The sequence below is a fragment of the Oncorhynchus tshawytscha genome, linkage group LG10 (assembly GCF_018296145.1).
Source record: "Oncorhynchus tshawytscha isolate Ot180627B linkage group LG10, Otsh_v2.0, whole genome shotgun sequence".
NCBI lineage: Eukaryota > Metazoa > Chordata > Actinopteri > Salmoniformes > Salmonidae > Oncorhynchus > Oncorhynchus tshawytscha.
In genome coordinates this window covers 14922020-14949733 of record NC_056438.1, presented here as the reverse complement: position 1 = coordinate 14949733, position 27714 = coordinate 14922020, and the positions used below count along the sequence as shown (strand labels likewise).

The following is a 27714-nucleotide window of genomic DNA, read 5'->3' as shown; positions in this document are numbered from 1 at the left end:
CTGAATGATTTACTGTAACAAGTCAAACATTAAACCTGGTAAACAATTCATGGTAACCTGGTAAACAATTAATTTATCACTAGTCACTTTATACAATGCATTCTAAATAATGCCACTTTAATAATGTTTACATATGTTACATTACTCATACTCTGCGGCAGGTAGCCTAGTGGTTAGAGCGTTGGACAAGTAACCGAAAGGTTGCAAGATCGAATCCCCGAGCTCACGAGGTAAAAATCTGTCGTTCTGACCCTGAACGAGGCAGTTAACCCACTGTTCCTAGGCTGTCATTGAAAATAAGAATTTGTTCTTAACTGACTTGCCGAGTACAATAAAATAAAAAAATCACATGTATATACTGTATTTTATACCATGTATTGCACTTTTGCTACACTCGCATTAACATCTGCTAACCATGTGTATGTGACAAATAACATTGATTTGATTTAGACCCTGAGTTTATTTGAAACAGGCGTTTAGTTGCTGAAATGTGTTGTTGCATAGCTGTATGAGACTGGGTTTAATTAAAGTTTTACTGTAGATTGATTGTCATCAATACAGTCCAATCTTAAACTGTTGTGTCTCCTTAGAGTCTCTCACCAGGCTAGCCCCCTTCAGTTCCACAGACACCTGGAAGAGAAATGACATACAGAAACTCTTTCATGTACTAATTGAGTTATGACTCGCTAACACGTTCTCTTCTTACAATAACAACTTGGCATTAAGATAATAAGACCCAGAGTTAGGGTTGATTACATTTCAATTCAGTCTATTCAGGAAGTAAACTGAAATTCCACTTTTACATTTTCATAATTGAAACTCATTAAGGTATATTGAAATTAGAATAAATAAAATAAAGTTTATTTCCTGAAATGGAATAAACCCCAACTCTGATGAAAGCACAGATCAAATCAAATGTCTTCATTGCCTGTCTGTTGCAATAAGGACAACAGTCTGTAATATGCTCCTTGTTGTTACCTGTCTGTGTGGATCCACCCTCCTCTTCTTCCTCACGGTGGAAAATCTGTCCATCTGGCTGAGTCCTCCAGCGCAGTTGAAAGTCAGACACCCCCTGCTTCACGAGCTCTACATGCAGCTAGATGAAAGATCAAGCTTTAGGTTAAATTGTTAGATTATTTTCTCACTCACTCTCTCTGTCTGTCTCTCCCTCCCCCTTTCCCGCACCCTTTCCCTCTCTCTCACCTGCTGTAGGAGCTGGTCACCGACTGCCTGGTTTGTCAGATCAGCATCTGATTGGATCTTCATCCTCACCACCGTTCTCTTTGACTTGGGGGCTGAAATACATTTGCTGATATTTTTTATGGTGCTGAATATTTCAAATCTGTGCAATATACCGTAAATACCACAAAACTGAATATGTCTTGACAGTATGATTTTATTTAACATATTTCTTTAACAATGCACTGTACAAAAAGGTGATTGTTTTACTAAAGTTTAGTAAGCTGGGCAATGTGTAAATTACACTGATTTGCATTGTGAAAATGTCTCCCACATAGTCACAAAATAACATTCAATATAACAAAACATGAATTGTAGGAAAAAAGTATAATCTCCACTAAACCGAAGTCCGATAAGTATGTTCATTAAAGTTATTATTCAACGTACCTTCTCTGACAGAATAAATAAATGTACCAGGAAAGAAGTACCTTCTGTGGAAGACTCTGGAGTTTTGACAGTGCCATATACTTCCACCTCACACAGAGTGAGATATTCCTTCCTGACATAGATGACCACAACAACATAGCGACCCTCCATCTCATTACACTGGAAGGTGTTGGTCTCTCCTGCTGGGATGTGGGAGATGACATCACATCTGAAAGAGAGAGAGAGGGAGAGAAAGAGACAGTGGGGGAGAGAGAGATACATGATTATTGTACAGTGCGGTGCTGTAGTTCACATGCTTCTTCACAAAAGTATTACTGAAAATATCAACACATTTAATGAATAATGTAATAACTGTTATTTTTACTGAATCCCATAAACTTTACAATTAATCAGAACTACCGGCTCTGATGTTCGTCGGATGCGGCGGTGCTTGCAAACTATTATGGAATACAAAGTGTAACCCAGCTGCGAGCTGCCCATTGACACGAGCCTACCAGATGAGCTAAATGCCTTTCATGCTCGCTTCGAGGCAAGCAACACTGAAGCATGCATGAGAGCACCAGCTGTTCTGAACGACTGTGTGATCACGCTCTCCATAGCCAATGTTAGCAAGAACTTTAAAAAGGTCAACATTCACAAGGCCCCTGTTACCAGGGCGTGTACTCAGAGCAGGCGCGGACAAACTGGCAAGTGTCTTCACTGACATTTTCAACCTCTCCCTGACCGAGTCTGTAATACCCACATGTTTCAAGTAGACCACCATAGTTCCTGTGCCCAAGGAAGTGAAGGTAACCTGCCTAAATGACTACCACCCCGTAGCACTCACGTTGGTAGCCATGAAGTGATTTGAAAGACTGGTCATGTCTCACATCAACACCATCATTCCGGAAACCCTAAACCCACTGCAATTCGCATACTGCTCCAACAGATCCACAGATGACACAATCTCAATCAAACATCATACTGGCCTTTCCCACCTGGACAAAAGGAACACCTATGTGAGAATGCTATTCATTGACAACAGCTCAGTGTTCAACACCATAGTGCCAACAAAGCTCATCACTAAGCTAAGGAACCTAGGACTAAACACCTCCCTCTACAACTGGATCCTAGACTTCCTGACAGGCCGCCTTCAGGTGGTAACGGTAGGCAACACCACATCTGCCATGCTGATTCTCAACACCGGTTCCCCTCAGGGGTGCGTACTTAGTCCCCTCCTGTACTCCCTGTTCACACATGACTGCGTAGCCAAGCACAACTCCAACACCATCAGTAAGTTTGCTGATGACACAACAATGGTAGGCCTGATCACCGATAAAGATGAGACAGCCTATAAGGATTAGGTCAAAGACCTGTCAGTGTGGTGCCAGACCAACAACCTCTCCCTCAATGTAAGCAAGACAAAGGAGATGATCGTGGACCACAGGAGAAGTAGGGCCAAACAGGACTCCATTTAAATCGACAGGGCTGAATTGGAGCGGGTCAAGAGTTTCAAGTTCCTTGGTGTCCACATCCCCAATAAACTATCATGGTCGAAACACGCCAAGACAGTTGTGAAGGGGCTACGACAACACCTTTTCCCCCTCAGGAGACTGAAACTATTTAGATTGTTATGATCTGGGGGCCCAAAGGTATACAGCCCAATACATCACTGGAGCCAAGCTTCCTGCCATCCAAGACCTATATCCCAGGTGTCAGGTGTCAGGGGAAGGAAGGCCCCAAAGAATTGTCAGACTCCAGTCACCCAAGTCATAGACTGTTCTCTCTCTCCTACCGCACAGCAAGCAGTACTGGAGAGCCAAGTCTAGGTCCAAAAGGCTCCTTAACAGCTTCTACCCCAAGCTATAAGACAGCTGAACAATTAATCAAATGGCCACCCTGACTATTTACATTGACCCCCCGCTACTACACGCTGTTTATCATCTTATCATCTATGCATAGTCACTTTACCCTTACTTACATGTATACATTACCTCGACTAACCTGTGCCCCTTGAGTAACCTGGGCCCCTTGAGTAACCTGGGCCCCCTGTATGTAGCATCGTTATTGTTGTGTATTTCTACTGTGTTACTTTTTGTTTGACTTTATTTAGTATGTATTTTCATAACTATTTATTGATCTGCACTGTTGGTTAAGGGCTTGTAAGTAAGCATTTCTCTGTCTGGTCTACACATGTTGTGTTGGTCGTATGTGACAAATACGATTTGATTTGAGTACAATGCTGTTTATTCGATTTCACTACTCACCTGGGGTTGCTGATGCCATTGTTCTCCAGTGAGTTACCGATACGGATCTCAGCACCATCAAGTCTCTCAGGAACGTCATCTCTGTTGGTGATGGTGACAGCTGTCACTTTGTACACATCCAGCAGGTCCACTCTCCACCAGGGGTTGGTGTCCTGTGCAGTGTGGGTGCAGGATCCATAGTTTGTGTTTCTGTTCCCATCAATTGCATAGTGAGCATTGCGATCCAAAAACTGTGATGACTGAGCAGCCACTCCTCTCAATGACACGTTGTCTGAGTGACAGAGACAGATATAATACACAGGTTTATTCATTAGTGCACACCGTAGCAATACGTTTTGCAACTGAAAACGTTTTGCAGGTTAGTTCAGTTTAGTCAGTCTCCATTTTGTCCAGTTTGGTTCCTAGTGAATACACCTCAGATATACACATCCCCATCCCCCTGTACACACACACACCTGCACCAACTTGTATTAAATGTAGATAGTTACCTTTAATTGGGCACTTTGTATTTGTAATTTATTATGGATCCCCATTAGCTGCTGCCAAAACAGCAGCTACTCTTCCTGGGGTCCAGCTAAATTAAGGCAGTTTATACAATTTTAAAACATTACAATACATTCACAGATTTCACAACACACTGTGTGCCCTCAGGCCCCTACTCCACCACTACCACATATCTACAACACACTGTGTGCCCTCAGGCCCCTACTCCACCACTAGAAGACAAATAAACGCACACCTATTTAGGTGGGGTGCAGGCTAGCGGAGTAGAAAACTTGAAAATAAAAGAGAGCTGCATGCTCTAGGAGCTCAGATGCAAAATTTGAATTACCAACTTTTCGACAGACAAGCTGTCTTCATGAGGGTATAGTCACAAACACTGCGGGATGACTCGTTTATATAGTGTCAAAAGACACAGGTGTCTGTAATCATGGCCAAGAGTGGCCTAATATCATTGGTTAATTATCAAATATTAAAATGACATACAAACAACAAATGGATAGCATACGATCATAAATTCATTTTTCGACTACACAAGCTTACAAACAATTACAATGGTAAAGTCACAATAATCACAAGAATAGCTTCAAAGTCTACGTTGAGACCGAAGGGAGCAAGGGTCTTTAAGTTAAAGATCCAGGCAGCCTCTCTGTTTTAACAATAAATTATCAAGACGCATTCTTGTGTTCTAACTACCTGCTTTTCAAAGCGTTCTGAACAAATGAAGGGAATCGTTCACAAACATTGGCACATTCTAAAATCCGATGATAGTCTCGGTAATGTGTTTTCGGACCTTCCCTTGGTCGTATTCTCGCGGGGCAGAAATCCCAGAGACCAATTGGTAAACTCTGATTTACCACCCCAAGATATTCCTGAACAACTTCTCTTTGCGCCCCTACTGGATGGAAATTACAAGTGTAATGGCTGTGCTCAATGCAATGGCACTTATAAATGTAGATCCTTCAAACACCCACAAACAGGGAAATTGAACCCATTCAAGGGTGTTTTTACGTGCTCCACTAAGGCAGTTATTTATCTTATAACTTGTCCTTGTGGTAACATTTATGTGGGTAAAACATAAAACAAAGCGTGAATTAAAAGTACGTATCTCAGAGCATCGTAGCACCATTAGGTGTAATAACTTTACTTAACCAGTTGCGGCCCACTTCTTGGAGGCAGGCCACTCGATTTCATCTCTGCGTTAAATTGGCATCGAACATGTCACCCTCCCTAGGAGAGGGGGTGACCTTGATAATTTATTGTTAAAACGAGAAGCTGCATGGATCTTTAACTTAAAGACCCTTGCTCCCTTCGGTCTCAAGTAGACTTTGAAGCCATTCTTGTGATTATTGTGACTTTGTAATTGTTTGTAAGCTTGTGAAGTCGAAAATGAATTTATGATCGTATGCTATCCATTTGTTGTTTGTATGCTGTTCTTTGTATGCCATTTTAATATTTGATTATTAACCAATGACATTAGGCCACTCTTGGCCATGATTACAGACACCTGTGTTTTTTGACACTATATAAACGAGTCATCCCGCAGTGTTTGTGACTATACCCTCATGAAGACAGCTTGGCTGTCAAAACGTTGGTAATTACATTTTTGCATCTGAGCGCCTAGAGCGTGCAGCTCTCTTTTATTTTCAAACCCAACTCCACCACTATCACATATCTACAGTACTAAATCCATGTGTATGTATAGTGCGTATGTTATCATTCATGTGTGTGTGTATGCATGTGTCTGTGCCAATGTTTGTGTCTCTTCACAGTCCCCGCTGTTCCATAAGGTGTTTTTTTAATCTGTTTATTAAATCAAATTTTACTGCTTGCATCAGTTACTTGATGTGGAATAGAGTTTCATGTAGTCATGGCTCTATGTAGTACTGTGTGCCTCCCATAGGCTGTTCTGGACTTTGGGACTGTGAAGAGACCTCTTGTGGGGTATGCATGAGTGTCCGAGCTGTGTGCCAGTAGTTTAGACAGACAGCTCGGTGAATTCAACATGTCAATACCTCTCATAAATAAAAGTAGTGTTGAAGTCAATCTCTCCTCCACTTTCAGCCAGGAGAGATTGACATGCATATTATTCATATAGCTCTCTCTGTGTACATCCAAGTACCAGCCGTGCTGCCCTGTTCTGAGCCAATTGCAATTTCCCTAAGTCATTTTGTGGCACCTGACCACACGACTGAACAGTAGTCCAGGTGTGACTAAACTAGGGCCTGTAGGACCTGCCTTGATAGTGTTGTTAAGAAGGCAGAGCATCGCTTTATTATAGACAGACTTCTCCCCATCTTAGCTACTGTTGTATCAACTTGTTTTGACCATGACAGTTTACAGTCTAGTGTTACTCCAAGCAGCTTGCTCAAGTTGCTCAATTTCCACATGATTTATTACAATACTTAGTTGAGGTTTTAGGGTTTAGTGACATTAACTGAATGAAAGTTATTACTAGGCCTAGCTTCTGTCACAGCGGCCAATGCTTGTACTTCATGCATTGATTAGTTGATTTATTTACTTATTCATTCATGTTTTTATTTATTCTTTTTTTTAATGTATTGCTTCTGTCACAGTGGCCAATACTGATACTTCGTTCATTGATTCATTGATTTAGATTGTTTGTTTTGTCTGTCTGTCTTTTTTGTGTGATTGTTTTTGTGTCTGTCTGTCTGTCTGCTTTATTAAAAATGCATTTACCTATTTGCACCGTGACCCTCAGAAAGAGTAGGAAAATCCCTGTAAAGCCACAATAAGCATATGAATGATTAGTCATAATTAATCAATGTGAATGCACTATATGACAAGTTCTCTAATGTGCTATAGGGTAATGCTGATCATTAAAGATCTTTGACTTAGAGATGGAAGGGTTGGGGTCGATTCAATTTCTGTAAATCAGAAAGCACACTGAAATTCAAATGATTTGTTAAACTCTGAGTGGTTGTTTTGGGTCTGTACATGAAAATAGAAAGTGACACATCATTTGAAAACTACAGGCATTGTCTTTTTGGAAATGGAACTAAAATCTTACTGCTGACAATGTCATAAGAATCTCTTAGAGTTGAACTTCATTGGAATACGGTTCACGTTCTGATTTGACAGGAACTGAAATAGAATTGACCCTAACCCTTGTAGGGATTTAGTTCTCACCAGAGACAGGGATAGCTCTCCTACTCCACTCCATGGATCTGGGATGTAGCAACATATTCATCAGTCAATATGAATTAATAACGTTAAACATTTCCCCCTTTTAATTATCAGTTAATATGATCTATTTCTGGACATTCAACACATGAAATTTGCTGTAGAATGTGGATGTACTATTCTTGTCCTTTTCAGCATTTCCATGTCACACATACCACAACAACAATAACCTTTCATTAATGTGATAATAACCCATTTTCTTTACTTATATATTATCATCATTCTTTATCATAGCCAAGGTTTTGAATAATAAAACAGTATATCCAAACATAAGATTAACATACCTGTATTGACAGGGCTATCTTGTCCTTTGCTGAATCCCTCGCTGCTCTCCTCCGTCTCAGTGTGTGTGATGGATTTTTCTTACTCTCTTTTCTCTCTCTCTGTGTCTGGCAAACATGCAAACCTGGGTCATGTTCATTAGTGAACACAACAGAAAAAATGTAGCAACTTTTTGCAACTGAAAACAAAAATGTGTGTTTGTGATTGGATAAGAACAGATAGTCGATCACTTCCTGTTACAATCTGTTTTCTTCCGTTTGGTGCCTTATGAACACAATCCTCTATTAGCCAAAGTTGGGGAGGTTAAGGTGAGATGTATTTGGTTAGCAGTGAGCTGTAGCCCACCACCCTGTGTGTGTGTGTGCCGGTGTGTTTTCCGGTGTGTGTGTGTGGTGTTGTTTCCTGGGGATTTGTTTAACAGTCATCCAGATAACCTCATCCTCTCCCTGAGGTGTCAATAGTTACACAACTTCAGCCTTTTCCGTCCCTGATGGAAACTGTTTGAATCTGATGGAAACAGTGGATGCTCCTCAGAGGAGGAAGTGGAGGACCATCCTCCTTTGTGAATTTCATACAAATTTAAACGGTGTAACATTTTTAAAGTGATCTTTTTTAGATACAACTAGTATATTAAATATAATCACGTCACCAAACAATAGATTAAAACACACTAGTTTGCAAAGAAGGTCTACATTAGCCTCAACAGCACTCTGTAGGGTTGCACCATTGTGTAGCCAGAAGACAGCTAGCTTCCGTCCTCCTCTGGGTACATTGACTTCAATACAAAACCTAGGAGGCTCATGGTTCTCACCCCCTTCCATAGACTTACACAGTAATTATGACAACATCTGGAGGATGTCCTCCAGCCTTTCTGAGCTATTGCAGCATGAACTGACATGTTGTCCACCCAATCAAAGGATCAGAGAATTAATCTAGTACTGAATGCATACGATACAGCTAGCTAGCACTGCATTGCATAAAATGTGGTGAGTAGTTGACTCAAAGAGAGAGAAATACAATAGTTGAACAGTTTTGAACAAATTAAAGTAAACTCACCCCATTCCGTACAAATGTGCATAACCACGACATTCAAACAAAGCTACAAAGAAAACGAATGGAACTGTAGCGACTGTGTTGACTTCAAAATCGGGGGTGTGAACTAGGTTTCTATTCAAGCGTTGATCGACATGGTAATTGCTCTATAGTATTGGAGAAAAGTTGAAAAAACGGACCCTCCGTTACATCTAGACGTGTCATGTCGTAACGTACAGCACACATAAAGCTACTATTTATGTCTTATAATCTTTCTCCACCAGCTGTAGCACTTCTCTCATCCTTCAAAAACAAGAAATGGACAGTGACGGGGGGATACCTGGTCATTTTTTGCGTCATCATTGCATGCGATCATCATTCTCAAAGCCGCTGTTTTACTTCTAAGATCACTTTAGCACCGCCCTAAAAACCCGATTCAAATTCATTAAAAAAACATTCAAATAGGTATGTAATGACACATTATATAAACTCTTTATAGTGTTTTATTTACATTTTAGAGGCGATAAGCTGATAAATTGGACAGATGGAGGGAAGAAAAAAAATCCCACACATCTCTCGGTCTCACTAACACGAATCAGATTCGCTTCCCCAACCGCCATTTAAAAAAAGACCCGACGGGGCTCATTGGCTGCTTGAATTATGCAGAAACGGGCAGCATTTAGGTAATGTAATAGATTCTGTTGGAAAGGGGAGAAATTGTGCTTTACACTGGTATTGACATTACAGTTGATCTGGGCCGCTAAAATAAGGGCGATGTTTACGTGAGTTTACGTTAATGTATTACAAAATGAAGGAGAAGCAAGAGAGAAGGAGATTTTTTTTCACTTTCAGATACTTTGCTAGTTTACCTGGCTAGTTTAGCCTACTGAAACACCCTGCTCAAACAGAGGGATGCTATGTTAGCTAGCTGGCTATGACTAGCAACACTGTTACGGAGTCTAGTTGATAGGTAATCGACTAGCCGGACTGTTCCCCGGAATCCACGTGTAGGGATTTGTACAATGCACAACCAAGGCTATTGAACTTGACATTGGTGTCTGTCTTTATTCCTTTATCCAACACATCATACTGAAACAAACACTGGAACTCTTCCAATTTTTTATTTATTTATTTTAAACTTTATTTAACTAGGCAAGTCAGTTAAGAACAAATTTTTATTTACAATACAGTTTACCGGGGAACACTGGGTTAAATGCCTTGTTCAGGGGCAGAACGACCTCGTCAGCTCGGGGATTCAATCCAGTAACCGAAAGCCCAGCGCTCTAACCACAAGGCTACCTGCCGCCCCTAGTCAAGGTAAGCTTTTGGTATTTCTAATGTATTTCCACCTGGGCCCATCGGAGAAACTGATTACTAACTGTACACTAACATGATTGTTGCAGGTTTACTTACGCGTTAGTTCTGTTAGCTATGCTGACTATGACGTTACTTTAGCTAATATGGTGACAACGATGTAGGCTGTGTGTAGCAGTTTGGCTTGGAAAGGTGTTTTCGTCTGGTCACATACAGCTGATGTGTTGTGCATTGAAGTCCACAAGCGAACGGACAAGGTGAGAGGAGGAGAGCGCATAGAAGGAATACATTGTGGCTGCTATAAAAGTGAAGTGTTTACGCATGATCAGGGGTGTATTCATTCCACCGATTCTGTTGAAAAAAGTTTCGCAAACGGAAGCAAACGGAACAAAATGGGGATAAACATACATTAATTTGTCCAATAGCAACTCTCCTTTGCAACTGTTGGACTAATGATTACACACTATATCAGCTATATGTCGTATGTGTCAAACTGCTTTATCTTGGCCAGGACGCAATTGTAAATGAGAACTTGTTCTAAACTTGCCTACCTGATTAAATAAAGGTGAAATAAATAAAATATGCAAGCAATATTGTGCAAGGCGGTATTGAATGTCACTGTCTGTCCATGTGTCACTGTCTGCCCCCTCAAATTTGTATTTCGATCTTTGTGCACCTGCATTGTAAACTTTCATTCATAGGTTAAGTTGTAGCAACTTCGTTATGGGTATAGGGAAAATGTGAGTATCATGTAGTAGCCTGAACCCATCGCTGTTACATTGAACTGGATGAATGGGATATGAATGGGATTCATCCAATATGCTGTAATAGAAATTAGGCCATGTTCATGAGAAAAAAAATTGTCCTCCCTCATCATACACGACATTGACCGCAGCTAGATAGAATCAGTGTGAATCTGATGGAAACTGTGAATTCTGATGGTAATTGTATGAATTTGATTGAAACTGTAAATCTGACAGAAACTGTGTAAATCTGACAAACTGTAAATCTGATGGAAACTGTAAATCTGACGGAAACTGTATAAATCTGACGGAAACTGTGTGAATCTGACGGAAACTGTATGAATCTGATGGAAACTGTATGAATCTGACGGAAACTGTGAATATGTTGGATACTGTTTGAATCTATTGAGTCATTCTTGAGTTCTGGTGTTAAACTGTCCCTTGACTTTGGCACCATGTAAAAGGAAAAAAGACAAAAACATGACAAATAATACAATTCCTGTTTAATTTAACTGTTTTTTCCCCCCCTCCGTTTTGTGTCATTTGTGTAATTGGTGTAATGCATTCAAAATAACTAATTACAAATATATACAAGGACGTTGAGCATTCTCTCCAGTGGCAAACTGTTATCGGGGGAGGGGTCTAGATTCAAGACAATTATTAGCTAATCACGCTCTTTTAGTATTTCATACATTTGAGGATTCCATTGATCATTTGTTGTCTAAATCCAGTGACATTTGTTGTTACTGTAACTAATTGAAGGGAAATAAGATTTTGAGCATAATTATTAATCATGTCACTTTAGACCATAATTGTTTTATGATTGATTTCAGAAAACCCTTCTTTACCTGAAATGTCTCATTGGTGATACTGCTGCTACTGGTGGCACAATGTTATCATAATGGTAAAGCATTTTCCATGTCATTTAAGCTAGGATTTTAGTTGATTTAGAATGGAGGTAAAAAGTTACATTTTCTAAATGCCTAATTGCCACCGTAACTCAAGAATAACCCTTTTGGAAACTGTGAGTCTGTTGGAAACTGTGAATCTGTTGGAAATTAAATATGTCATTGTAAATATTCAAATACCATAAATAAAGCCAAAAGCTGAAATGAGTCGTTTCTACTTTAACAATAATGCAGCTTATTTGTTTCCATTCCCCTCCCAAGTCTGCTCTCTATTTCAGTTTCCTCCTTACCTCCTGATTGTTTTAACTTATATATTATCATCATTCTTTATTATAATATTAGCCGAGGTTATTGAACAATCAAACAATAAAAATAAACATATATTGTACCTGTATTGAGAGGGTTATCTTGTCCTTCGCTTGAATCCCTCGCTCCTCTCCTCCGTCTCAGTGTGTGTGATGGATCTTCTTGCTCTTTTTTTCCTCCCTCTGTCTGGCAAACATTCAAATCTGGGTCATGTTCATTAGGACACACAAAATAAATAAAACAACTTTTTCCAACAGGAAACAAAAATGATTATTTGTTATTGGATAAGATCAGGTAGTCCCTCACTCACTGTTTCAATCTGTTTTCTTTCCATTGTTGCCTTATGAATACAACCCTGTATTATCCAATCAATGGGAAGGTAAGGTGAGGTTTCTTTGGTTACCAGTGGTCCGTAGCCCACCATCCCGTATGTGTGTGTGCGTGCGTGTATGTGTGGTGTTTCCCGGGGGGATTTGGTTAGCAGTCATCCATAGAACCTCATCTACTACCTAAGGTGAAATATGTAAACTGGTTTATTTAACAACAGTGCTTTTACTCAGAATACATCTCACTTTAAAGAATTACAATCAATGAATCTATTACTCAAATGTATAATAATGTATATTCAACTTTGAAGTTGTATTTTTATTAAACCTCTACTGTCAAACCTGAACTGTATCTTAGAGGTGACATACACTTAAAGACAAAACCAAACAGAAAAATCCATTATAATTAAGTTATACATGTTTTCTCCCAGTAAGAAAGAATAACATATTCTACTATTTGTATAATTTATTCAGTTTAATCTAAAAATATTTTGTCTCCCTGGAGGGTCTTGGTGCTGGGGTCTCACATGTCCATAACCCACAACCTCAAGAGTGTGTGTGTGTTTTTATTTAACTAGGCAAGTCAGTTAATAATTCTTATTCATAATGACGGCCTAGGAACAGTGCTGCCTTGTTCAGGGGCAGAACGACAGATTGTTACCTAGTCAGCTCAGGTTTTCGATCTAGCAACCTTTCGGTTACTGGCCCAACGCTGTGCGTGTGCATGTGTGATCAAACATGACAACATTCTGCTGGACGAACACAGTAAGATGGCTCAGCCAATCATATCTGATTTTTGGTATGCTTAGCTCACCAGTCTAATAGATATCAATATAATTACTGGGGTGGATTAACTGTGTATTGTTGTGTTTTGTTGTAGGTGGTACAGATTCTGATTCCACCAACATGCACTTCCAACCCCTAGCTCTGCACAAAGTAAGGGTAAGTTGGCCGAAGTATTTACAATAGAGGTCGACCGATTATGATTTTTTTAATGCCGACACCGATTATTGGAGGACCACAAAAAAGCCGACACCGATTAATCAGCCGATTTTTATTTATTTATTTGTAATAATGACAATTACAACAATACTGAATGAACACTTATTTTAACTTAATATAATACAATTTTAAAAAATCAATTTAGCCTCAAATAAATAATGAAACATGTTCAATTTGGTTTAAATAATGCAAAAACAAAGTGTTGGAGAAGTAAAAGTGCAATATGTGCCATGTAAAAAAGCTAACGTTTGAGTTCCTTGCTCAGAACATTAGAACATATGAAAGTTGGTGGTTCCTTTTAACATGAGACTTCAATATTCCAAGGTAAGAGGTTTTAGGTTGTAGTTAATATAGTATTTATAGGACTATTTCTCTCTATACCATTTGTATTTCATATACCTTTGACAAATAGATGTTCTTATACGCACGATAGTATTGCCAGTGTAACAGTATAGCTTCCATACCTCTCCTCGCCCCTACCTGGGCTCGAACCAGGAACACATCGACAACAGCCACACTCGAAGCAGCGTTACCCATCACTCCACAAAAGCCACGGCCCTTGCAGAGCAAGGGGAATAACTACTCCAAGTCTCAGAGCGAGTGACTATTAGCGCTCACCCCGCTAACTAGTGAGCCATTTCACATCGGTTACACCAGCCATTAGGCTGATAGGCTTGAAGTCATAAACAGCGCTGTGCTTGTGAAGAGCTGCTGGCAAAATGCACAAAAGTGCTGTTTGAATGAATGCTTACGAGCCTGCTGCTGCCTACCATCGCTCAGTCAGACTGCTCTATCAAATCATAGACTTAATTATAACATAACACACAGGAATACGAGACTTTGGCCATTTAATATGGTAGAATCCGGAAACTATCATTTTGAAAACAAAACGTTTATTTCAGTGAAATACGGAACCGTTCGGTATTTTATTTAACGGGTGGCATCCCTAAGGCTAAATATTCCTGTTACATTGCACAACCTTCAATGTTATGTCATAATTACGCAAAATTCTGGCAAATTTGTTCGCAATGAGCCAGGCTGCCCAAACTGTTGCATATACCCTGACTCTGCGTGCAATGAACGGAAGAGAAGTGACACAATTTCACCTGCTTAATATTGCCTGCTAACTTGGATTTCTTTTAGCTAAATATGCAGGTTTAAAAATATATACTTCTCTGTTTTGATTTTAAGAAATGCATTGGTGTTTATGGTTAGGTACAGTCGTCCAACGATTGTGCTTTTTTCGCAAATGCGCTTTTGATAAATCATCCCCCAGCGTTGCATATGCAATGCAGGACACGCTAGATAAACGAGTAATATCATCAACCATGTGTAGTTAACGAGTGATTATGATTGATTGATTGTTTTTTATAAGATAAGTTTAATGCTAGCTAGCAACTTACCTTGGCTTCTACTGCATTCGCTGACAAGGTGAAAATCTGTCGTTCTGCCCCTGAACAAGGCAGTTAACCCACCGTTCCTAGGCCGTCATTGAAAATAAGAATGTGTTCTTAACTGACTTGCGAGGTTAAATAAAGGTATAAAAAATATATTGAAAAAAATCGGCAAAATCATTGCCCAAAAATACCGATTTCCGATTGTTATGAAAACTGATTGTTATAATCGGCCATTCCGATTAATCGGTCAACCTCTAATTTACAAGCTGACAGCTGAGATTTAAATTTACAGTAAGCATAGTATAAACATGAATTGGGTATGGTTTGTGTTATGGGGTTTTAGGTAGCTTGAGGACCACAGAGTACCTTCCAAACCATGTTATCAATTTAATATACCCCTCTTCTCTTCTGACCTTTTCTTTCTGTGAAACTCAGGTTATCTGGAGTCATTCCACAGTTGAAACGTGCTGAAACGGGTTATCTGATACCCCAGGGAACTATCAAAGGGTGATAGGCCGTGGCATAACAGGGAAGGGTGTTGCGGGCGTATTCAACCAACACAAGCTGCTGGCTTCAGGTGGTGGGGTTGGCGGATACCAGGCAGCACAGAGTAGTTTCTAGGTCCTGGTTGGCTCGCTCCAACTGGCCGTTGGATTGGGGGTGGAACCTGGAGGACAGGCTGGCCAACGACCCAATGAGGGTGCAGAACGCCTTCCAGAACCGGGACGAGAACTGAGGACCCCGGTCGGAGACCATGTCTACTGTTAGTCCATGGATCCGGAAGACGTGCTGCACCATGAGCTGGTGCAGCACGTCTCTTTGGCAGAGGGTAACTTGGGGAAAGGGAATGAAGTGGGAGGCTTTGGAAATCTGATATTCCACAGTCAGGATGGCGGTGTTGCCAACAGACTGGGTCCAGGGAGATGTGCAGTGACGAATGCAGAGACATCAGGAAGCATTGTCGCACAAAAGCCAGGGTCCAACGGGAGCCCGGGTGGCAGGCAAGCCTGGAGGGATGGGCCCACTCCAGGAACGAGGAGTGGCCCACCCCAGGAATGAACATTTGGATATCTGGGTCCCCGCTGGGGTTCGGCTCGGAATGCTGAGCCTCACGAACCTGATTCCCTATTCCCCAGCTGAGTGCCGTCACCAGGCACGAGGTGAGAAGGATGGTCTCAGATTCCGGGGTAGTGTCCGTGGGGCTATAGCGGCATGACAGCACATCCGGCTTGGCATTCTTGGATCCTAGCCGGTATGAGAGGGAGAAGTTGAACCGGGTGAACAGCAGGGCACACCTAGCTTGCCTGGAATTGAGGCACTTGGCGGTGCAGAGATTTTCCAGTTTCTTGTGGTCAGTCCACACAATGAAAGGATGTTCCACCCCCTCCAGCCAGTGCCTCCACTCCTCCAATGCCATCTTCACCACGAGAAGCTCACAATTCCCCACATTGTAACTTCTCTCCGTGGCGTTGAGGCGGTGGGAGAAGAAGGCGTAGGGATGTAACTTGAGGTCCAGGGCAGACCGCTGGGTCAGGGCAGCCCCCACTCCGACATCAGAAGCATCAGCCTCCACCATGAACTGACGGGATGGGTCAGGATGAATCAAGATGGAAGCTGTCGTGAAGCGGTGTTTGAGATCCCGGAATGCCTGGTCAGCAGCTGGGGATCATGTGAACGGAACCTTGGGAGAGGTAAGTGCAGACAAGGGGGATGCCAGGGTGCTGTAGCCCTGGATAAAGTGGTGATAAAATTTGGCGAATCCCAGGAAACATTGCAGCTTGTACTCTGGACGTAGGATGGGGCCAATGGAGCACATGTTCTTGGGTGGAGCGGGAGAAGACGAGGCTGTCATCGAGGTAGAGGAAGACAAAACGGTTCAACATATTGCAGACCACATCATTAACCAGAGCCTGGAACACAGCAGGGGCATTGGTAAGGCCAAATGGCATGACCAGATACTCATAGTGACCGCTGACCGTGTTGAATGCAGTCTTCCACTTGTCCCCTTCCCATATCCGCACCAGGTGGTAGGCGTTCCATAGGTCCAGCTTGAAGAACACGGTGGTCCCCTGGAGCGGCTCATAGGCCAAGAAGATGAGAGGTAGCAGGTAGTGGTTCTTCATAATTATCAATTATGTCGTTGAGACCCCGGTGATTGATGCACGGGCACAGGGTTTTGTCCGGCAGGGGGAGGCAAAAGGACGGATGCAGCCTGCTTCATGGGAGTCCTCAATGTAGGTCTCCATTGTCTTGGTCTCCGGACCCGACAGAGAGTACAGTCGTCCCCAGGGCAGAGTGGTGCCTGGGAGAAGATTAATCCCACAGTCATATGGTCGGTGTGACGGCAGAGAAGTGGCCCGGGCCTTACTGAACACCTCAGGAGGTCCTGGTACACCGCGGGAATGGCGAAGAGGTCCAGGGCAACTTCCGAGCCCCCAGGAAGACGTCCTGGGGCAGGCTGCACTGAATTCAGCCAATGGGTGTGGCAGAACGGGCTCCAGACCATGATGGCATGTCAGTCTTCAGAGGCTCTCGGGGGAACTCAGGTAGCCTTGTGTTCTTTTGGCAAAGGAGCCGTCTGAGACTTCCGGGATACCTCGGAGGCGAGGTGGAATCCTTGGACTGGTGAATGAAATCCAATCTCCTCTCCTTCCATTGTTCCCGTAGTCGCCCATTGAAATGGTTAAGGCGATTAGTGAGTCGAGATCCGCTGGTAGTTCCCGGGCTGCAGCATCGTCCTTTACTCAAAAATGAGGGAACACTGAGATAGAAAAGCCTGGCAGGTTCCGAAATCTCCAGCATAGCGCTCCGGAGGTGGTAAGCTGAGTTCTCGGGACACTGAGGTAGGCTGGGAGATTATGGGTGTGACCCCGCAGCCAAGTGGGGAATCCGCAGAATTGCTCCAACATGGTATCGAACGCCTCGTCCTGTCAGGGTATGAAGTCCCTCCATAGGACCTTGAAGTAACTCCTTGTGTCTTCCAAGGGTGGCTCCTTGCAGGGAGACATTATTGTGGAGCTGGTCTGAGTCTGCTGGGTCAGTCATGGCCAGTTTGTCCTAAGGGTCGACCGATTAATCGGAATGGCCGATTAATCGGGGCCGATTTCAAGTTTTCATACCGATCGGTAATCGGCATTTTTGGACACCGATCATGGCCGATTACATTGCACTCAACGAGGAGACTGCGTGGCAGGCTGACTACCTGTTATGCGAGTGCAGCAAGGAGCCAAGGTAAGGTGCTAGCTAGCATTAAACGTATCTTCTAAAAAACAATCATCTTAACTTAATCACTAGTTAACTACACATGGTTGATGATATCACTAGTTTATCTAGCTTGTCCTGTGTTGCATATAATCGATGCGGTGCCTGTTAATTTGTCATTGAATCATAGCCTACTTCGCCAAACGTGTGATTTAACAAGCGCATTCACAAAAAAAAGCAGTCGTTGCACCAATGTGTAACTAACGATAAACATCAACGCCTTTCTTAAAATCAATACACAAGTATATATTTTTAAACCTGCATATTTAGTTAATATGCCTGCTAAAATGAATTTCGTCTAACTAGGGAAATTGTGTCACTTCTCTTGCATTCTGTGCAACAGCGTCAGGGTATATGCAGCAGTTTGGGCTGCCTGGCTCATTGCGAACTGTGAAGACTATTTCTTCCTAACAAAGACAGCCAACTTCACCAAACGGGGGATGATTTAACAAAAGCACATTTGAGAAAAAAATCATTGCATAAATTTACCTAACCATAAACATCAATGCCTTTCTTAAAATCAATACACAGAAGTATATATTTTTAATCCTGCATATTTAGTTAAAATAAATAAATGTTTGCAGGCAATATTAAACAAGGGAAATTGTGTCACTTCTCTTGCGTTCATTGCACGCAGAGTCAGGGTATAGTTTGGGCCACCTAGCTCGATGTCAACTAATTTGCCAGAATTTTACGTAATTATGACATAACATGCTTCAAGCATTGCGCTGTTTATGACTTCAAGCCTATCAACTCCCGAGGTTAGGCCTGTGTAACTGATGTGAAATGGCTAGCTAGTTAGCGGGGTGAGCGCTAATAGCGTTTCATACGTCACTCGCTCTGAGACTTGGAGTAGTTGTTCCCCTTACTCTGCAAGAGCCGCGGCTTTTGTGGAACGATGGGTAACGATGCTTCGAGTGTGGCTGTTGTCGATGTGTTCCTGGTTCGAGCCCAGGTAGAGGCGAGGAGAGGGACGGAAGCTATACTGTTACACTGGCAATACTATAGTGCCTATAAGAACATCCAATAGTCAAAGGTATATGAAATACAAATGGTATAGAGAGAAATAGTCCTATAATTCCTATAATAAACTCAACCTAAAATTTCTTACATTGGAATATTGAAGACTCATGTTTGAAGGAACCACCAGCTTTCATATGTTCTCATGTTCTGAGCAAGGAACTCAAACATTAGCTTTTTTACATGGCACATATTGTACTTTTACTTTCTTCTCCAACACTTTGTTTTTGCATTATTTAAACCAAATTGAACATGTTTCATTATTTATTTGAGGCTAAATTGATTTGATTGATGTATTACATTAAGTTAAAATAAAAGTGTTCATTAAGTATTGTTGTAATTGTCATTTACAACTAAATAAATACATTTTTTAAATCAGCCGATTAATCGGTATCTGCTTTTTTTTGGTCCTCCAATAATCGGTATCGGCGTTGAAAAATCATCAATCGGTCGACCTCTAGTTTGTACTATCAGGTTTCAGATATGACCCAAATGCAGACAGTGTCGACTAAACAAACGTTTATTTCTAGTACAGGAGCAGGCAAACAACAGGTCAAAGGCAGGCAGTGGTCAGCAATCCAGAGAGGGTGCAAAAGGTTCAGAATGGCAGGCAGTCAGGGCAGGAAGGGGTCAATAATCCATTGAGGTGGGGCAAGGTATAGAATGGCAGGCAGGGTCAGGGCAGGCAGAACGGTCAAAACCGGAGAAGAACTAGAAAATAGGAGCAAGAACAGACAGGAGCAGGGGAACAAACGCTGGTAGGTTTCACAAAACAAAACACACTGGCAACAGACAAACAGAGAACATAGGTATAAACACACAGGGGATAATGGGGAAGATGGGTGACACCTGGAGGGGGTTGGAGACAAGCACAAAGACACGTGAAACAGATCAGTGTGTGACAGTCTCAGCTTCCCCAGCCCACCATTGCCAGTGTACCGAAGCCGGATAAAGGACTATGGCTACGTTTACACAGGCAGCCCAATTTTATGATCATTATTTCACTAATTGGTCATTTGACCAATGGAGCGAAAACCTAGTTGTCAGGCAGAGGTCACATGCAGCCCAATTATATTCATTTTTTCACTAATTTGTCTTCTGACCAATTCGTTCCGATAAAGAGCTGATGTGATTAAGACCACCTAGTGGGAAACATATCAGCATTGGTCAGGTCTACCTGTGTAATTGCAGCCAGTGTGGCACAGGATAAGACAGCATTTCACAAACTCGACCCTGGGGACCCCAAGGGCTACAGGTTTTGGTTTTGGCAAAAACCAAAACCTGCACCCTTTGGGGTCCCCAGCCCCGAGTTTGGGAAATCCCGACATAAGACCATGTAGGACAGGGGTCTCCAACCCTGTTCCTGAAGAGCTACCCTCCTGTAGTTTTTCGCTCCAACCCCAGTTGTAATTAACCAGGTTCAGTTTATCAACCAGCTAATTATTAGAATCAGATGTGCTAGATTAGGGTTGGAGTGAAAACATTCAGGATGGTAGAGCTCCAGGAACAGTTTTGGAGAGCCTTGATGTAGAGCCAATATGAAATATGTTTGGATATGTTTTATCACTCTTAGAAATGTGTCAGCCCTTATGGATTCACATAATATATGTATGTAAGCAGTACAGAGCTCTGTAGAATCAAACAGATGCTAAACATTCAGATTGACAAATAAACAAACTAAAATACAGGACAATGCACATTATTTAATGCTAACTCAAGAGAACTGGGTATTGAACAACAATGTTAAATGGTAAAAGTAACACATTTTTTTGTTGTATGTACAGTGTAGTACATTCCTGTGCGAGTGTGTCTCAGGTGTAGAGACAGACAAGTGCAGAGAACTGTATCTAATGTGATTTACCCAAAGGATTTTGTTGACATCTTGTCTTTTTCAAGTCTTCTCTCATTGATCGAGACAGGTGGGTGTCCACCCCAAAGTGCTGCATTTTCTGATGACTGAGACCTGTCTCGATCACGATGGTGGCGCACGTATTGTTGGATTACTTTATGGAGCAAAAAAAGTATTTAATTTCATAATGGAGCATTTTCTAAAATCAAACTGACCCCCTGCAACTGGACACAGACCTTTTATGAGACTCCTGTTTCTCCAAATCGAGGATGAAGACCGCATCGCTAAGGTTGGTAGAACATTCTGTGCTACACCAAACAGTACCTAGACTGTATATTCCAGTAATCTGGTGTAACAATCTGTAGCTAAAAGAACTGGTGATCAGCAGATGATGGGAGAGGTGGTCATTATGAAATTGTAATTCCAAAGGAACATGCAGTAAGTTCAGGGAATACTTGTAATGTTGTGGGAGGAGTGTGATGCTCAAACTGCCATTCAGTTCCTGATGAGTCATCTGCTTGAAATCGAACATAATGTCTAATCCCTTGAGAGGGATACAGTTCACGGGATACAGTTCTGCTACAATGACGCATGTAAAGGCCTTCTGTTTCTGTATCTAGAATACAATTCAGGATGATGCCCAGGTACCATACAATATTGTCTGGAAGACAATTGAACAAAATTATACTCTATTCTGCAGTTTGAACAACAGTTGAACCGTGCCAGCAAAACATCAACATTAGGGTAGACTAGTTGAACATGCATGCATGGGCACAGGCACAGAGATTACATATACAACAATATCTAGCCTAATAGAAAGAAATGGGGCACAACCCTCAACCTTTGCAGTGACCAGACCATACAAATGAGCCTAGGTAGGTAGGCAGACAGTATCTACCTACAGCCATGTCCATCAAGCATGCTTAGCAAATATGTTTTATAGTACAATCAGCTTCAGTTTTACAGATTTACAACAGTAAATTGTTGTACTATTGATTCACCTCACTGTTTGCTAGTAAACTTAGCTAGCCTGCTTGCTGGACATCCAATACTTCTAATTTACATCTGTTTGGAATCCTGTTTTGCGTCATGCCTATAGCTTTGTGATTGAAATGCATCCAAAGTCATAATCATAACCAATGTCAACCCTCGTCAATTATGTTACATAGGTATCTAGTAAAATGCTTTACAGTTGCTGATGTGATACGTTCGCTAACAAGTTACAAATGCGAGGCCAATGACAAGCATACCTATAACATGATTCAGCCACCACTATGCTTGAAAATATGGAGTGGTACTCAGTGATGTGTTGTGTTCGATTTGCTCCAAATATAACTCTTTGTATTCAGGACATAAAGTGAATTTCTTTGCCACAATTTTTGCTGTTTTACTTTAGTGCCTTACTGCAAATATGATGTATGTTCTGGATATTACTGTTCTGTACTGGCTTCCTTCTTTTCACTCTGCATTTAGGTTAATATTGTGGAGTAACTACAATGTTGTTGAGCCATCCTCAGTTTTCTCCTATCACAGCCATTAAACTCTGTAACTGTTTTAAAGTCACCATTGGCCTCGTGATAAAATCCCTGAGTGGTTTCCTTCCTCTCCGGCATCTGAGTTAGTTAGGAAGGATGCCTGCATTTTTTTCCGTGATTGGGTGTATTGATAACCATCAAGTGTAATTAATAACCATACTCAAAGGGATATTCAAAATAATGTTAACCCATTTTTGCATGGCTGTGGACAAACTCCCTGGTCTTTGTGGTTGAATCTGTTAAGCACAATTTTACTCGTGAACTTATTTAGGCTAGCCATAACAAAGAGGTTATGCCTCCTCCCCAGCCATGTCAAGGGGACAAAATATGGTCCTCTAATCAATTTTTGTTTTTCATGGACTCTTGGAAGATTTTGCCCTATTGGGGACATAAATAGATTCAAATAAACAAACTCCTCTACTATGTTGACAACAATAGTAAGAAATGGATAACTTAATATTTTCAAAATAACTTCATTTATTTTTTGAAAGAGAAAGATTGAAATGGGCATGGTGTAATTAACTTAACAACCTTAAACACAGATCTAAGTTTAGATTTCTTAATGAACCAGAAAATCAATAGTTATCTGGTGTTTTGTCAAAGTTAGCTGGCTAACTGAGTCAGGTTACCACGCTAGGGGTGAGATTTCTTAATGAACCAGAAAATCAATAGTTATATCTGGTGTTTTGTCAACGTTAGCTGGCTAACTGAGTCAGGTTACCAGGCTAGGGGTGAGATTATTTAGTTCAAGTTATTATTTGGGGGCAGATGTACATTTTAGTTTTCTTGGACATGGTGTGAGAAAGAACACTGCAGTATCACAGTAGTTATGGTCTATCCTGGTTTTATGAATGAATATCAGTTGAAATACAGTAATGAATGAGTGAATATCAGTTGAAATACAGTAATGAATGAGTGAATATCAGTTGAAATACAGTAATGAATGAGTGAATATCAGTTAAAATACAGTAATGAATGAGTGAATATCAGTTGAAATACAGTAATGAATGAGTGAATATCATTGTAATACAGCAGGTACATTCCAAGAGCAGACGATACACTGTGATATTTCTCAGGTTATTGCATTTATTTAAATTCTATAAAATGTTCATACATTAACTTATATTATTTCCCAACTCTGTCTCAATGTTTTAACAGGGGAGTACATCAATTTGTAGAGAATTTATGTCACACATATGTATGGTTTCTGCACAATTAAATTAAAACACCAAAAGCTAAGCTTCGATTTGGAAAAGACCAGATTGGGTATACTGCCAAGCAGAATCAATGCGTTAGCCACAAACATGCCTAAATATTCCAAAATAACTATATATTGTAGAAAGATAAGCTTGAAATGGGCATGGTCTAAACCAAAAACATAATGTACCTGAAAATCAGTCTTTATTTTGGTTGTTTTTCAAAGTTGGCTGGCTAACTCATTGGTGCTGCTTTTGTAAGTCAAAAGAATTGAGGCTTGAAGTAATATACTTGACTAAACCATGTTCATTATTTGAAATAAAAATGAACCAAACTGCATACTAACTTATACATGTTGAAAGGAATAATGTTGTTTATACATTCATTTAAATACAGGACAACTTCAATTTATCGCCCTGGCACTTATTTGCTTAAATCACTGAACACAACAGCCGCATATTAGATAAATGCTTCTATTTGAGCCAGGCATCTATTTCCTTAATGCACACAGGTTTTTATACATTTGCATAGTTAGTTGTTAAATTCCAGCCTTTTAATCAATTTCCTACACTAATGTGTTATCGTTTACACACTGTGTCACATTTCTTTTGTCTCGGCATGCCTCTATAAAAAAAAACAATCCTTGACAGAAACATTATTCACATCTTTTACTGTGTTTTTGTCAGTTCTTACTGGGGGTGCCAATTTCTGGGGGTCTGTACTCCCAAAGTTGTTGATGCTTTTGTTCTTGCCATTTCATATCTATCAGTAATTCATGGTAACCTTGTAAACAATTCATTTAGACCCCGTGTTTCTTTGAAACAGGCGTTTATTTGCTGGATTGGCTATTAGAAGGGACAGGCAGCTATTTGAGATTTTGCATTTAATTCAAGTTTTATGGTAGATAGATTATGTCGTCAAGGCAGTCCAATCCTAAAACTATTGTGTCTCCTTAGAGTCTCTCACCAGGCTAGCCCCCTTCAGTTCCAGAGACACCTGAAAGAGAAATTACATACAGAAACGCTTTCATGTACTAATTTAGTTATGACTCGCTAACACGTTCTCTTCTTACAATAACAACTTGGCAATAAGTTAATAAGACCCAGAGTTAGGGTTGATTACATTTCAATTCAGTCAATTCAGGAAGTAAACTGAAATTCCACTTCCACATGTTCATCATTGAAACACAATGAGGAAAATTGGAATTGGAATTAAAATATCAATTTATTTTCTGAAATGGAATTGACCCCAACTCTGATAAAAGCACTATGTCTTCAATGCCTGTCTGTTGCAATAAGGACAACAGTCTATATAATATGCTCCTTGTTGTTACCTGTCTGTGTGGGTCCACCCTCCTTCTCTTCTTCCTCACAGTGGAAAATCTGTCCATCTGGCTGAGTCCTCCAGCGCAGTTGAAAGTCAGATACCCCCTGCTTCACGAGCTCTACATGCAGCTAGATGAAAGATCAAGCGGTTTAATAAATGTTCAAATACAAAGATGCATTCTATTTCTCCCTTTGTCTTTCCCTCCCCCTTTCCCTCTCGCTCGCCTGCTGTAGGAGCTGGTCACCGACTGCCTGGTCCGTCAGATCAGCATCCGATTGGATCTTCATCCTCACCACCATTCTCTTTGACTTTGGGGCTGAAATACATTTGGTGCTATTTTTCATGGTGCAAAATAGTTCAAATCTGTGCAAAATACCGTAAATACCACAAAACTCAAAAGGTGATTGTTTTACTAGAGTTTAGTAAGCTGAGCGATGCATAAACAGAGTTATTTTTATAACGCACATTGTTGAAGAAGAAAAAAATGTCACACTGCCAGATTATGAGTTTTACGGTTTATTTTACACAGATTTTTACTAATTTGCATTGTCTCCCACCAAAAAAATACAAAAAAACATGCATTGGAAAACAATTATCATCTCCACTAAATGTGTTCGACAGGAAATCTATTCTGGTCATTAAAGTTATTATTCGGCATACCATCACTGACAGAATAAATACACGCACTGGTAAAAAAGTACCTGGAGGTTTGACTGTGGCAAATACTTCCACCTCACACAGAGTGAGAATCTTGTTCTGTCCAGGGATGACCACAACAACATAGCGACCGTCCATCTCATTACACTGGAAGGTGTAGGTCTCTCCTGCTGGGATGTGGGATATGACAACACATCTGAAAGGGGAGGGGGGAGGGAGGGGGGAATGAGGACTCTCTACAATGTACCATAGAGAATACAGTCATTCTGTTAAATATATAGCCACTGAATCAGAAGCATGGATCAAGACCAATGTATCCAATCTCCTTCAAGACTGGACATAAAAATGTACTCATGTCCATTTGTCACCTGGAGTTGTTGATGCCGGTGTAATACAGACCCAGAACAGCCCCAGAAGAATGAAGACCATATCTGAACACCTACAAGAGAATAAATAAATATGTACAAATGTCTACAGTATGTGTCACCTGGGGTTGTTGATGCCATTGTTCTCCAGTGAGTTACCGATATGGATCTCAGCACCATCAAGTCTCTCAGGACAGCAGTCTCCTCTGTTGGTGATGTTGACAGCTGTCACTCTGTACACATCCAGCAGGTCCACTCTCCACCAGGGGTTGGTGTTAAATGCAGTGCTGCTGCAGGATCCACCATAGTTATAGTTAGAATTGTGGTTTCCATCGATGAGTTTACTTGGACTATTTTCCCAATAAAAAAGGGAAGACTGAGCAGTCACTCCTCTCAATGCCACGTTGTCTGTTTGAGTGACAGAGACAGATATAATACACAGGTTTATTCATGCAAACCGTAGCCATACATTTTGCAACTAAAAACGTTTGACAGGTCAGTTCAGATTAGTCCCTCCCTGTTTCGGCCATTTTGTTCCGTTTGGTTCCTAGTGAAAACACCTCAAATATATAGAAATATCCCCTGCACACACACCTGCATCAACATTATCAAATGTAATTAGTAACTGTTAATTGGGACATTAACTGAACAAAATGTATTATTAGGCCTAGGGTCTGTCACAGTGGCCAATACTGATAGTTAATTCATTGATTAGTTGATTTGGTTTGTTTGTTTTTGTCTGTTTGTCAGCTTTATTAAACATGCATTTACCTATCTGCATGGTGACCCTCCAAAAGAGTAGGAAGATCCCTGTAAAACAACAATATTATGAATGAATAATATTATGAATTTGTCATAGAGAATAATATTGTGAATACACTTTAACATTATATGACAAATTGTGTAACATGCTATAGGGTGATGCTGATCATTAAAGATCTCTGACTTTTAGATGGAAGGGTTGGGGTCAACTCAATTTCCATTTCAGTCAATTCAGGAAGTACACTGAAATTTGAATGATCTTTTCAATTCTGATTGGTTCATTTGAAAGCTACAGGACTTGTCTTTTTGGAAATGCAACTCAATCTTATTCCTGGCAATGTCATAAGAATCTCTCAGAGGTTAATTGGAATGTGATTTACTGTCTGATTTGACAGGAACTGAAATAGAATTGACCCTAACCCTTGTAGGTATTTAGTTCTCACCAGAGACAGGGATAGCTCTCCTACTCCACTCCATGGATCTGGGATGTAGCAACATATTCATCAGTCAATATGAATTAATAACATAAAACAATTCCCCCTTCAAATGATCAGTTAATATGATCTATTTCTGGACATCCAACACCTGCCATGTATAGGATGTGGATGTACTATTCTTGTCCTTTTCAGCATTAGACATTACCACACATACCACCACAACAATAACCTTTTATTTATGTGATAATAACCCATTTCTTTACTGATATATTATCATAATTCTTTATTATAGTATTCGCCAAGGTTTTGAACAATAAAACAGTATATCCAAACATAAGATTAACATACCTGTATTGACAGGGCTATCTTGTCCTCCGCTGAATCCCTCGCTCCTCTCCTCCGTCTCAGTGTGCGTGAT

At 40.8% G+C, this 27714-nt stretch overlaps 1 protein-coding gene across 1 annotated transcript; it reads right to left on the bottom strand.

Annotated features, from left to right (window-relative positions):
- Positions 1–360: 360 nt before the first annotated feature.
- LOC112260968 lies at positions 361–27714 on the bottom strand. Its single transcript, XM_042329538.1, has 11 exons — positions 27645–27714; positions 27303–27340; positions 26869–26907; positions 26220–26505; positions 25790–25928; positions 9173–9188; positions 3873–4143; positions 1668–1834; positions 1204–1295; positions 979–1096; positions 361–630 (listed from the first exon to the last, which is right to left on the bottom strand). The coding sequence occupies exons 2-11, from the start codon at positions 27334–27336 to the stop codon at positions 605–607; spliced, it is 1188 nt and encodes a 395-aa protein (XP_042185472.1). The 5' UTR covers positions 27337–27340; positions 27645–27714; the 3' UTR covers positions 361–604.

Bases quoted from the DNA above. Each gene is read 5' to 3' on its own strand.
- LOC112260968 (XM_042329538.1), bottom strand. From the start codon at position 27,336: ATGGAGTGGAGTAGGAGAGCTATCCCTGTCTCTG. The intron at 26,908-27,302 runs GTGAGAACTAAA...GTTGTTTTACAG, and splicing joins GAGAGCTATCCCTGTCTCTG to GGATCTTCCTACTCTTTTGG. The intron at 1,835-3,872 runs GTGAGTAGTGAA...TCTCTCTTTCAG, and splicing joins AATGGCATCAGCAACCCCAG to ATGTGATGTCATCTCCCACA.